The sequence below is a fragment of the Plecotus auritus genome (genome assembly GCF_963455305.1).
Source record: "Plecotus auritus genome assembly, chromosome: 3".
Lineage (NCBI taxonomy): Eukaryota > Metazoa > Chordata > Mammalia > Chiroptera > Vespertilionidae > Plecotus > Plecotus auritus.
Window position 1 is genome coordinate 13,222,883 of NC_137772.1, and position 14,162 is coordinate 13,237,044.

Here is a 14,162-nt window from a genome sequence, read left to right on the forward strand (position 1 = left end):
GCACCATTCATATTTTTTAAATCAACTTTATTAAAATATAATTTATAAACAATACACCCATTAAGTATACAGTTTGATGAGTTTTGAAAAATATGTGCACCCATGCAACCACCTTCCCTAAAAATAAAGACCATTTCCATTAGCTCAGAAAGGTCCTTTATCTCCATTACACCCCACTCATATGATTTCTATCACCACAGGTTATTTTGTTGGTCTAACTCTAGGGGAAACTTCATATAAATGGAACCATTCAGTATGGTACTCTTCAGTGTCTGGCTTCTTTTGCTCACTATGTTTCTGAAATTAACCGATGCTGTTTTGTGTTTCTGAAGTTCATTATTTTGATAGCTGAATAGTATTCCATTATATGGATATACCAGTTTCTTTATCCATTTATCTGTTGATGTTCCAGTTTGAGGCTATCATGACTAAAGATGCTATGAATAATAGTGTACAAGAATTTTTTTGAATGTATATTTTCATTTCTCTTGGGTGAATACCTAGAAGAGAAATTGCTGGGTCACATGCCAAGTTTATGTTTTAATTTTATAAGAGACTGCCGAACTGCTTTCCAAAGTGGTTGTACAATTTTACAATTCCACCAGCAGTGTGAGAGTTCCAACTGCTCCAAGTTCATACCAACACTTCCTGTTGTTTAATTTCAGCCTTTCTGGTGGGTGTAAGCAGGGGTCCTCAAACTACGGCCCACGGGCCACATGCGGCCCACCGAGGACATTTATCTGGACCGCTGGGTGCCGCTGCCTGTCCTGCTTAGCAGCCGACTCGTCCCGGGCCCGCAGTGCGCATAGGAATTTGTTCATAGTTTTTTTTTTAAACTATAGTCCGGCCCTCCAACGGTCTGAGGGACAGTGAACTGGCCCCCTGTTTAAAAAGTTTGAGGACCCCTGGTAAGGTAACATCTCATGTGGTTTTAATTTGACACTGGCCATTTACATATCTTCCTTCATGAAGCACCTGTTCAAATTTCTTGCCCGTTTTTTACTGAGTTGATTGCCTTACAATTGACTTATAAAAGTTTTTTATAAAAGTCTGAATTTGTCATGTATAGTTATTTGGCAACTATATATACTGAGATTATTTTCTCCTAATTGTAGCTTTTCAAAAACAGAATTGAATCAATTTTTCTTTCATAGTTAGTGCTTTCTGTCCTAAGAATCTTTGCTTATGTCAAAATCATGAAGATTTCCTTGTTTTCTTTTCAAGTCATAGTTTTAGCTTTTTTTCTGGACTTCAAGAAATTTCATATTAACTTTTGTCTTCAGTTTGATTAGGGGGTGGCATGAGTCTCACTTGTATTTTTTTTTTTAATACTCACCCAGGGATATGTTTTCACTGATTTTTTAGAGAAAGCGATAGAGAAAAACATGGATGTGGGAAAGAAACAAACATCAATCAGTTGCTTCCCATATGCACACTGACTGGGGGTTGAACCCTCAACCTTTTGATGTACAGGACGATGCTCCAATCAACTGAGCCACCCAGCCAGGTCTCACTTGTATTTTGACTGAAACTCATTTCATAATTATATTCTTTCCCCTAGCTATTGATCTTCTAAAATTTTCTCTGATATTAAATGAAAGTTTTAGCCCCAATTAAAGAAAATTCAGGTACTGGTGAACACACTTTAGAAAATGAAACCATTCTGTTGCTCGTCAATTAAGACTTGCTGGTGGATGTGCTTTTGCATTTTATAGCACCCGGAGTAGAAGATGCAGTGTTTCTTCCTCTGCTTAAACTTCAATTCCTCATTCTCCTTCACTTATAATTCCCAGATGTCTACTTTTCCTTCTTTGTCCTGGGCATGAAGACTCTTCTACATACTCTGAAATGTGCGTTAACGCTCCACAAATGAAGCTCAACGGACCTTGGTCTAGAAACACGGAGAATGAGGCTCTTTATCTGTCCAATATGGTAACACTAGCCATGTAGCTATTCAAATTAAATAAAATTTTAATTTAGTTCCTCAATCCCACTAGCCACATTTCAAGGGTTCAATAGCACATGTCCAATGACTACTGTATTAGACAATGCAGATCTAAAACATTTCCATCATTATAGAAAGTTCCACTGCACAAAACTGCTCTAGATCAACCCGTATGAACATTGGATGCTGTACTGCTGCTGCTAATTAAATGGCATTAATAAGGGAAGATGTTGACATTAATGCTGAATTTAAGTTTTAGATGAAAAATTAAAAGTAATACTAAGGGGACTGGGTGGAGGAGGGTAAAGAGGGAAAAATAGGAGACATCTGTAATACTGTCACCAATTAAAAAAATAAATAAGCCCAGCTGGCGTGGCTCAGTGGTTAACCATTGGACAACCTATGAACCAGAGGTCACGGTTTGATTCCTGGTCAGGGTCATGTCCAGGTTGCAGGCTCGATCCCTAGTAGGGGGTGTAAAGGAGGCAGCTGATCAATGATTTTCTCTCATCATTGATGTTTCTTTTGTTGTTGTTGTTAATCCTCACCTGAGGGTGTTTTTCCATTGATTTTTTTCAGAGAGGAAGAAAGAGTGAAAGAGAGAAACATCAATGTATCAATGTGAGAGAAACACATCAACTGGTTGCCTCCTGCAAGCACCCCAACCAGGGACCAGGCTAGGGAGGAGCCTGCAACCAAGATATGTGCCTTTGACCGGAATTGAACCCGGGACCCTCTGGTCTGCAGGCCGACGCTGTATCCACTGAGCCAAACCAGCTAGGGCTCATCATTGATGTTTCTATCTCTTTCTCTCTCCCTTCCTCTCTGAAATCAATCAATAAAAATATATTTTAAAAATAAAATAATATTTTTTACATTTTTAAAAATTTATTACTAACTATGATTATTTATGCCAAATCCCTACAATTATGGACTGAATCTTTGTGAGTCCCCTACTCACCCAAATTCATATGTTAAATCCCTAACTCCCAATGTGATAGCATTAGGAAATAATCAGGTTTAGATGAGGTAATGAGGGTGGAGCCCCATGATGGCATTAGTGTCCTTAGGAAAACAGGAAGCGACACTAGGTCTTCCTCTCACTGCCTTTGTAAGCACATGGGGAGAAGGTGGCCATGGGCAAGCCAAGAAGAGGGTCCTCAACAAGAAGCAAAATCTGCTGACACCAAGATCGTAAACTTCTTAGCCTCCAGAACCATGAGAAATAAATGTTTAAACCATCCAGTCTACAGTATTTTGTTTACCAGTCCAAGCTGACTAAAGCACCTACTTATTAAGCAGTATAGTACTTTTAAATTTCATTTACCAGTAACTTTAAAACTTTGTCAGGTTAACATTAATAAATTGTAACTCAATTTTCAAAATTTGCTATTGATGGTGCAGACCAATGTGCTCAAATCTTTTAAAATAACTTAAAATGCCCTAGCTGGTTTGGCTCAGTGGATAAGAGCACTGGCCTGTGGACTAAAGGGTCCCAGGTTCAATTCCAGTCAAGGGCACATGCCTGGATCTCGGGCTTGATCCCCAGTAGGGGGCGTGCAGGAGGCAGCCAATCAATGATTCTCTCTCATCATTGATATTTCTATCTCTCCCTCTCTGAAATCAATAAAAATATATTTAAGAATAATAAAATAAAGTAATGCTACCTATAAAATTTGAATAAAAAGGGAGGCATTTGAGTTAAGGATATAAAATTACTAAAAAAATATTTAGAAAAAACACTTCTGGCTCTCAGTAATTTCAATGTCTAATAAACTTTAATGTAACCCAAGTAGCAATTCCTCACATTAACTTATACTTGACATTGTAAAGTCAATTAAAACCATGTAGTTTTTAGACACAGGCTTACCTCCATAGTAGTATAGGCATTGGAGCCTAGTAGAGAAAGGTTTTAAGCAAAAAACACAAACAAAAAAAATGACATGGGAAAGTATTGTTTTAAACATGAGTATAAGTTAAAGAGCAAAACTCCAGAAAAAAGTCTTTAATATTGTAAAAAAAAAAATACTATATGTTAAGAGACAAGACAATCTTCTGGAAAAAAACACTACTTCAGAAAAAAAAAATATGTTAACATATCAACAATGGGCAGAAACAGAGTAATATGCTTTCAACTCTCCCAATAGCAGATATATGCTAATCAGTTATGGTTCTCTTATTCATAGATATCCAGGTGCTAGAGATGGCATAGAAAGCGTATTTGCTATTCCAAAACCACATATAATCTTTTATGACAGAATCAGGGTCTGAACCTTTAAACAGGCGATTTCCAAATACTTCACATGTTATCTATCTCCTCAGTATCCTAGTCGTTTGCCATTTGATCATTTAATAGCACCTTCCTAGCACCACCAAAGATCCTGTATGCTAGATAGGTGCTTATTTGGAGACCATAGTTTATTGGAAAGTATATCATTTTCCTCATCATTCATTTCCATTTCCTTCCTACTTAAAGTTTCCTTCATTAACTTTAATACATTAAATTACATTTTTGTCCTGAATGACTTTCTTTTGTCTAGGCTTCTCTTTTAGCCCAAAGACCTGCTTTATCTTATATTTATTTATTGAAAGGTTCTGACTGAACACAACAAATTTTACTAAATGTTGTGAGTCAACTTCTGTGATGAGCAAGAGAGATAAAACTATTTTAGACTATATAATTGATAATTTATAATGTATTTTGATAGTTTTTTAAAGCTGAAAACCAAATATTAACACTAACAATTTATAACTATTTAACATTTGTTTAATACATACTGAAATTATGTATAGATTTCATTAATCATTATAAGCTTACATCATCTGTAGTAGCAAGGCTTTCACTGGGAGTAAGTTCTGAGTTTGATGCTATCCAAGTACCAGAATTCACTGACTTTATATTTTTCACATCTTTTTCATGGTTCTCAGAAATATGTGTGGATACTATGTCCTAAATAAGAAAATAAAATATTTATGTTAAAACATACATGTCCAACTAAAATTTAAAAGCAAAACCAGACAGAACAAATTCAATATTCCTCACCTTATAGGTTAATTATGAGGAAAAAATAATACTGAAAAGTTGCTCAGAAAAAGATTTTATCTAAAAGCTTCTTTAGCTATACAAGAACTTTTAAATAAAAAGCAAGAAGGCACATAGAAAACCATCAAAAGACATAAGAACAAGTATATACTTCAGACATAATCATGAAGACAGCAATACCAGATAGGGTAGGAAAAAGAATGGTAAGTACCAGCTACCTGCAATGCATATAAAGCCCTCTGTCTTAAGTAGTCTGTATTGAGTAGTTGAAGCTCATGGAAGAGTTCAATAAGAAAATGTGGACGAGATTCATTTTGAGAAATTAATGTAGCTACTTCAGAATAAATAGTATCCCTCAAAGCTTCGAACATGGAAAAATCACTCCCAGTTTCTGGAAGATATAAAATATCAGAAAGTTAACATTGATACATTCCTGACAATTTCTATCAACTCATATCATTACTCTCAGCCTTAAATTACTTAAAAATCATAGCATACTTAATTCTATTTCAGGGCTTTTAAAGTAGAAAGAGAAATCTTAAAAATACCAAGATAAGAATAACCATAAAAATATCAAGATATATACTGTACACTAAAGAAATATGTAAATGTATAAATAATATTATCTAGTATTACTTAGACCACAATTATTTCTCAATAAAAAAAATATGGAAAATGTTATACACTCCATAGGACTAATCAGTGGAAATCTTTCAACATCTGGATGAAATCAGCTAAGGCAAATAATTTAATTTTCTTGCTAATATGAACTTGTTACAAAGAAGGAAATTTCTTTAATACTGAGAATAAATGCTATTAACGAGAGTTACTATTTTAAGCTCTATCTAGTTATCTACAAATTGTCAAATCTCAACTATGACATAGTATAAAAACTGAATTTGCAACTATAACATAAACATAATAGGTCAATTTTTCTACAGTATGACATACTGGCATACTTACTAACATACTCAGTGTAAGTTGGAGCTGCCATGGAAATTTTCAGTTTCACAGAACCAGGTAGCACTCTATTATTTAGCAAAAATTCTGCCATGTGTATTTATTGATAACACAGAATATCACCCTTAATGATGTAGTCATACCTCTATTTTTAAGAGTACAAATTAGGAACTCTTTCATTTTTATTTCTCTGTGAAAAAAAATTACCTCCAAGTGGTTCTTCTATCAAATTCTGTAAACATTCTAGAGCAATAGAACCACATGTAGTTAAATATTTAAAATTCCAAAAATCAGTAATAAGTTTCTAACAAAGAAAATTTAAAATGCTGTTTTAATATATTATGTTTTCAGATAAATATGCAAAGATCATAAAGATTTAATTCACTTTTTGCAAAAGAGGAATAAGAAAATGCAAAGCCAATAGGGTTTAATAAAGTTTTGCCCAGCCAGTGTGGCTCAGAGGTTGAGAGTTGACCCAGGAATCAAGAGTTTACTGGTTTGATTCCCAGTCAGGGCACATGCTCCAGGAGGCAGCCAGTCGATATTTCTCTCATGGATGTTTCTATCTCTCTATCCTTTCTCCCTTCCTCTCTCTAAAAATCAATAAAGGAAAAACAAAACAAACAAACAAAAAAAACAACTTTACACTAATGTCCTAAATAAATTAACATGTTCAGGTCTCAATTTCCACAAGTAAAATATAATAAAAATAATAAATACACAACTTCCCTATCTTGCCTCACACATTTATGAATATAAAATGAAATAATATATTAAAGTTCTCTTAGTATTATAAAACTAGAGGCCTGGTACACGAAATTCATGCAGGGTGGAGGGGGGTCCCTTCAGCCCAGTCTGTACCCTCTCCAATCCGGGACATCCCTCTCACAATCCTGAACCGCTGGCTCCTAATTGCTCACCTGCCTGCCTGCCTGCCTGGTTGCCCCTAACTGCCCCCCCCTTCTGGCCTGATCGCCCCTCACTACACCCCACTGCTAGCCAGGCTGCCTCCAACTGCCCTTTCCCTGCCGGCCTGGTCGCTCCTAACTGCTGCCCCCCCCCCCCTGGCCTAGTCTCCCCTCACTACCCCCCCTGCCAGCTAAACGCCCCCAACTGCCCCCCCCCGCTGCCGGCCTGGTCACCCCTCACAGACCCCCAGCCGCCCTGGTAGCCCCACACAGCCTGCTGTTCAGTCTTTGGTTGTCCCTCACTAACCCCCCTGCTGGCCTGGTCGCCCCACGCAGCCTGCTTGTTCAGTCGTTTGGTCGTCCCTCACTAACACCCCTGCCGGCCTGGTCGCCCCACGCAGCCTGCTTGTTCAGTTGTTTGGTCAGCCTTCACTAACCCCCCCTGCTGGCCTGGTTGTAGGCAGCCATCTTGTGAGGGCATGAGGATCAATTTGCATATGACCTATTTATTATATAGGATGTCCAAGTGTGATATATTACTACAAAAGTAATCTTATAAGCAAGAACCCAAACTATCTCCGTAGGAAATCTCAACTTATAGGAAAAACCCAGATAAGATATATGCAAACTTCCTATTTATATGTTTGACACAGTTAACTTAGAAAATGTGTTATCTCAAAGATAAGAATAAGCATATTTATTATTTTTTATGCCTCTGTATGGTAGAGGTTCCTGCCACCACAGCCGTCATGGCTGAGCTGCACTCCCCCTGTGGGAGTGCACTGACCACCAGGGGGCAGCTCCTGCATTGAATGTCTGCCCCCTGGTGGTCAGTGAACATCATGGCGAGCAGTTGAGCAGCCTTAGCATATCATTAGCGTATTATGCTTTGATTGGTTCAATGGACGACTGGACACTTAGCATATTATGCTTTTATTATATAGGAAATCACAAAGAACCATGCTTAATGAAAATGCATAATTCAAGATAAAACCAGCATTTTGGAATCTGTAATTTTCCATGATCTTTATTTATCACTAGAGGCCCAGTGCACAAATTTGTGCACCAGCAGGGTCCCTCGGCCTGGCCTGCTGGATCAGCCTGAAACCGGCTCTCCGACACTCCCCGAAGGGTCCCGGATTGCGAGAAGGCGCAGGCCAGGCTGAGGGACCCCCACCAGTGCACGATCGGGGCCGGGGAGGAACACAGGAGGTTGGCCAGCTAGGGAGGGGCTGCGGGAGGGCTCCAGGGTGTGTCTGACCCATCTCACTCAGTCACAATTGGCCAGACCCCAGCAGCAAGCTAACATACGGGTCGGAACGTCTGCCCCCTGGTGGTCAGTGCACGTCACAGCAAGCAGTTGAGCGGCCTTAGCATATCATTAGCATATTACGCTTTGATTGGTTGAACGGCCAACCGGTTGACCAGACACTTAGCATATCAGGCTTTTATTATATAGGATGGTCTCTGCATGTCACAGTTGTTTTTGTTTAATGGTTTATTTTCTATAGATGATGACTGGTAATGAAAAACAAGCAACTATAAGGCATACACAATACTTAACACTGAAAATCAAGAGGTAGGAATAAAATAACTATTTATTTTTGCAAAAATTATTAATGCTCTTAAGAATTTAGGACATACTAAATTAACTTTACTAAACATGAAATTATAAAAACATTTTCTGTTACCCATATGGATGTGTTGGTTATATTACATACACTAACAGAAAATGAAAACCAAAAAGCAGCCAATTTTACCAAGTAAAGAATTACAAATGAAAGGCTTTGGAATGTTATGAGTATGAATTTTCTTTGACTTTTACAAGCCAAATAACATAATACACTAAGCTAAATCTAAAAAAAAAATCAGAACAATGAAAAAAAAAAAAAACTAAGGATTTTTAGAACCAATGGCAAAAAATTAACATAGAGTGGACACCAAAACTAAACATATTGTTACCTGGCGCTTCATTGCATGCATTTCTGTTAGATTGCTGTAGTATTCTCCTAGCATGTGCTGTAGGAAAGGGCAGACATAGGATGAACATAAAATGTGTATGATAGGGTCTATAATATAAACAAGTGAATAAAAAAATTAAATAAGCAAATTCCTTTAAAGCTGTTTGCCTGAACTGAAATGTTATCACATATGCTCTATTTAAAAATAATCTCATCAGAGAAAATATAAAACGACTTGCCATAAACTTATATTAAAGTGCCTGATAGTGATCATAATAAGCTTCTACCATTCACTTAGAAGTATACGCATCCAGGTGAACCTTTCACATCTCCTTAGGGAGAGGAGGACTGTATACTTTAATACCAGCAGTCATGTATGTTACTCTCTAATAATCATACAACAAAAACTGTTATATGCTATTAAGAATTTTAGGGTGATGGTTAATACTGAAAAATAAGTCTTTTTAGAAAGCATGTAAATACACACAAAGGTATATTTACACCATTCAAACATTTTTCAATTCACTAAAATTCAATCATTTTCTTTTAATAAGTGACAGTAAAGATCTGATCAACAATCAATTTATGTAACTGATATCCTTTAAATTTAGTGCCTTTCCCTAACCTCCATCCAAACGTTTACTTTTGAAGACATCACTATTTGATAAAGATAGTGAAAGGAGATGAAAATTATAAAATTTTGCTAAAATTTCAGGGTCAGGACAATAAAATTGGTATTTTTGCCAAAAAGATCCTAGACTTAACAGACCAGGATGAAAACTTCAGCTCTACCACTTATTTCTAAGCAATATGACCTTGAGGAAGTCATTTTTTTTAAAAAGTGATGTTTCTTTTGTGATTACAAAAGTAAAAAATACTATAAAATTTTAGAAAATATAGGAAAGTTTAAAGATGATAAAACCACTATTAACATTTTGATACATTTTCTTCTAGTGTTTTTGCATTCAGATTTTTGTTTAAACATAGTTGAAAAAAACAAACAAAACATAGTTGAAATCATATAGTTCAAACAACAATAAATCTCAATTTATTTTTTCCCATTTGTTTCCTTAGGATGGATGCCTACAGTAGAATTACTGAGTTAACGGCATGACTTTTTGATGAAAAACTGTGCCAGTTTATATTACTGGCCCTTTTTTGAGTGTTGTAAAAAAATCAGATACCCTCTCTGACCATGTATACTCATCTACAAATGGAAATAAAAACAATTCACAGGATTATGAAGCTCAAATGAGATAAGTAACTTAATTTGTAAACAATGAAGCATAATACAAATGGTAGCTGCAATTATCATTTTCACTAAGAATCTTATAGGCAACTGAAAACGGACAATCAATATTTACTACCTCCCTTCCTCTCCACATTTCTTTGAGATGTACTTATTCTTTATAGATTATGAAAGTACCAGTGCTTAAACTAAAACAGTGGCAAATACATATGACTCCATTCATCCAATAAACACTTACTGAGTGACTGCCATGTGTCAGGTATCACACTAACACTTAACAAATATGAAAAGGCAAGTATCTGTTGCCAAGGGACTCAAAAAGGCGATATGGACACTTAAACAGGTAAATACCAGACAATGTAATACAGGCAACAAAAGAGGTTTACACAGGCTACAACAAAAACAAAGAAGAAGGGAAACTTATCCCAGCTTGCATTTAGATGCAAGTTCAGAGTTACAGAACTAAGGTTTTATTTAAGAGACCAGCAGAGGAAAGGGCTCTCACAAAGAGCAGAAAGGACTTGAGGCAGAAAAAACAACTGCTGAGGTAACATACAGCATGACAGCTATAGGAACATTTCAGTTCTGTGCCACAAAAAAAGTAGGTTTAAGGCAGAAGGTGATGAGAAATGAGACTGGAGAGGCAGATATATTACATTATGGCATATGGACTTTCTCCTGCAGGCATGATTTGAAGCAGGAAAATGACATGATTGTATATCTGAATTCTTATTCAGAGAAGATTTTCAGAATTTCAATTAGGATTTCCAAGTTAATGTTAACCATACTTTTCTGTCTAGAATTTTAGAAAAATGAGTCAAGAGCTAATATCATTACAACAATAAAAAAGTTCTGGTTTATATTTCTTGATATAAAAAAATGTGTACTGTTCTACAGAAAGAAAAGTGTGATAGACCAATTTTAAGACTTGCTTTAGTACAGTTTTTCAAATGTAAGATGAAGTCCTTAAATTAAAGCAAACCAAAAAAGAACATACCTGAAGATATTTCTGCAGACCTACAACATTTTATTATTTTTTCCAGCTGCTCATGACTCTTTCTGCTGGATACTTTTGCTTGAACAGGCTCTTCAGTCTGGGCTGAATGTCTGTTCCTATTTTTGCAAGGTTCGCATGTGCTAGACATACTTGCACTTTCATACCCTTAAGTAAAAAAAGTGACAACTGTTATCAGTTGTAACTAATTCAAACTGAAAGGGAAACTGATTTCCATAGTGAACTAGTACAGGTAACTCAATTGAGCATGCTGTGAAGGCCTGGTATAAATAGAATATGAAAGAGTAAATGAAATGTCTTGGAGATATCTTTGCAATAATCTTTGGAAGCATGAGGTAACAGTAATATATTCTATCACTCATTGTCCTTTGATACCCATCTTAATGAGTATATCTAATATGACCCAAATTCTCTACTAGACTTTAACAACTTTACAGTATTAAAAAATACAAGAAAAAAATTAGATCCAATCTATACAAAATGTCCAATACAGAGAATAATAATGGGCGCTAAGTAATCAAATATGCCTGCCTTCTTACTATACCTTTTATGTAATGACTTAGTCTAAAAAGTCTTGGCCCACCCATAGGTTATACATATATTCTACTAAATTTAAAAAAATGTAACCTTGGTTAACATATTAAATCTCCATATTTATTGGGTTTTATTCCTGGGTATTCTGTCTATTCCAATGCCATTTTCATTCTTTTAGCCACAAAAGTTTTACAGTGTGTTTTAACAACTGGTAAGGCAAGTCCTTCCTAGCTTTCCTTGGCTATTCCTGGACATTTGTCCTTCCAGATAAGCAGTAAAAATTTTCCCCCAAATTTCAAAAATAATCTTTGGGGATTCAAAATAGAATCACATTGAAAGCATTTATTAATTTGAGAAGTAATATTTAATAACTTATCCATTCTCATCTAAGAGCATGGTTGTGTTTTTTACATTTGTTCATTCTTGTTTTGTGTTCTTCAAAAATATTTTATAATTTTTTACAGAACTAGGACTTTCCTTGTTAATTTACTCCTAAGAAAAATTTCCCCATAGTTTTTGGATACTAAAATGAGAATATTTCCTTCCACTTCCATTTCTACTGGGTATTACTATAATAGAGAAAAATATTTACCAGTTACTTTAGGAGCTATTTTCCAGTATCTCTTGGGCTCTCAGAAATAGACTCAGATACAGAGAACCATTGCCAGAGTGGGGGAGGGTGGTAAGGAAGCTGGGTGAAAAGGGTGAAGGTATTAAGAAATACAAATTGGTAGTTACAGAATAGTCACAGAGATGTAAATTACAGCATAGGGAGTTTTCAACAACAGAAAGAGTTGCATGGATCTCCTCAACCAAATGTTTCCCAAGAACCATAGAATTCTGATCTTTGCCCTAGACATACTCTGAAAGAGCCAGCAGACCCTAAATAAAGCCTTACTGCTTACAGCTTCCCAATCACAGCAGCTGCTTTGCTAACAACAAGTCCCTAATATATGGTTAATTTATCTCTGTGATAGCCTATCTGGAGTCAACCTTCCCTTCCTATTTCTAAAGCCATTTTTCCAGTTAGGACTTCATCATCTCATATTTAGGTTCCTGGTTTCTTCATTGGTCTCGCTGACTCAAGTCTAGCCATGCTCATTCATTCTGTTCAAAACTTACAGGAAAAGAGCTCTCTTGGTTATGTTTGACCTTCACAACATTTATGAAATTAAGCTTTTAACCACTGTTACTGAATAAAAAAGTGCTGAATGAATTCTAATAGAAAATTAAAATATACATTATGTGGCATACACAAAATTCTCTTTGGGTAGCCCCAGTAGGCACTTCAAAGACAAACTCATACTCCAAAACAGCTGAAACTGGAAAGAAGTATGCTATAATTAAAATGCTATAAAAAGATTAAACACACACACACACACACACACACACACACACAACTATGGTGTTCTGAGTCCCAAATGAAAAACATCAAGGGCTAGATTTCCAAAGGTAAGATACTAGTGTGACTGAATTATTTCTCTCTTGGGCACTTTAATAGTAATCCTCCAGGGAGAACAGGAGACTTAATGAAAATTAATAATACTTCAGAGGAACACTGGCTAAGTCAGCCAGAATAACAACACATGACATTCATTACTGTAAGAGTGTCATCCCCTATCCCACTTCATCACTCCTTCCCTTACACTCATTCTGTTTTTCTCAGCATGAGTTGCTGACATAGCTAGAAGAAACTACTTCTAGTTGTGTCCACTGTAGGTAAACAGCTCAGCCATGGCACCCTGGGGACTCTGCACGTATCCACAAAAGCCACACAGCAAAGTACTGAACTGCAGCTGATTCTAAGGCTTGGCTGAAGGCCTTATAATAATCCTCTTGGAACATGGAACACAAGAGCACGGGAGGCTTGTGAGAAGCTGCTATGTGGCCATTTTCACTCGCCTCCCCCTTTCCCCTGGAAAACTTTAACGTTTTCCATCCTCTCCCTGATTCTGACGACATGACACCTTTCTGCTACCCTACGAGCACAACTCCATTCTACAGAGTGGCTTAGCTACAGCATAAGCATTGGCTCCTCAGCAATAGGTATCTACCACGCATGTATGTGATACTTGTCATCTAGCCCTTTTTGTTTCAGTGTTGCCCTTATGGTGTGTGGAATACATGACATAGGGAGCTGGCACCTTTAGCTACTTCTCCTTTCTCTATTTATATAAGTAATAAATTCTCTGAATCTAAAAAGGGCTGTTTCTTTACAGGCCATGCTTAATGCTTAACATCCATTTCATCTCAATCTTAATTAATGAGTCATAGGAGGGGGAGAAGGGAAGAAATGAAAAGATTCAGGGATGGAACCCAGAAGTCAGCACATTAACAATTCTACCCAATATTCCAAGAAAAAAATTAGGAATATCTAAAATATATGCTCCTATTCTCTCTAATCATATCAAAAGAGGAAATGGGCCTGGTGGACTGTACCCAAATTATGGGTCTGGTAACCAAGTGATAGGTTTGATAACATCCAGCAAGGCAAGAAATCATGTTCAACTCATTAAGTGTGAATGTGAATTGAAGTTTAAAAGATAA

General features: G+C 36.4%; 1 protein-coding gene across 46 annotated transcripts in view; it reads right to left on the reverse strand.

The window, feature by feature from the left end:
• The window catches only part of PCM1 (pericentriolar material 1), an 84,348-nt gene that overhangs the window by 18,735 nt on the left and 51,451 nt on the right, over positions 1-14,162 (reverse strand). For 32 of the 46 annotated variants that reach the window (XM_080662563.1, XM_080662561.1, XM_080662554.1 and 29 more), the window contains 4 exons: positions 11,064-11,228; positions 8,819-8,875; positions 5,207-5,379; positions 4,764-4,895 (listed from right to left, as the gene is read on the reverse strand). In XM_080662563.1, the coding sequence (XP_080518689.1) occupies positions 4,764-4,895; positions 5,207-5,379; positions 8,819-8,875; positions 11,064-11,228 (527 nt within the window). The remainder of the gene's footprint in view (positions 1-4,763; positions 4,896-5,206; positions 5,380-8,818; positions 8,876-11,063; positions 11,229-14,162) is intronic. The other 14 variants (XM_080662567.1, XM_080662572.1, XM_080662557.1 and 11 more) reach the window with 3 other exon arrangements.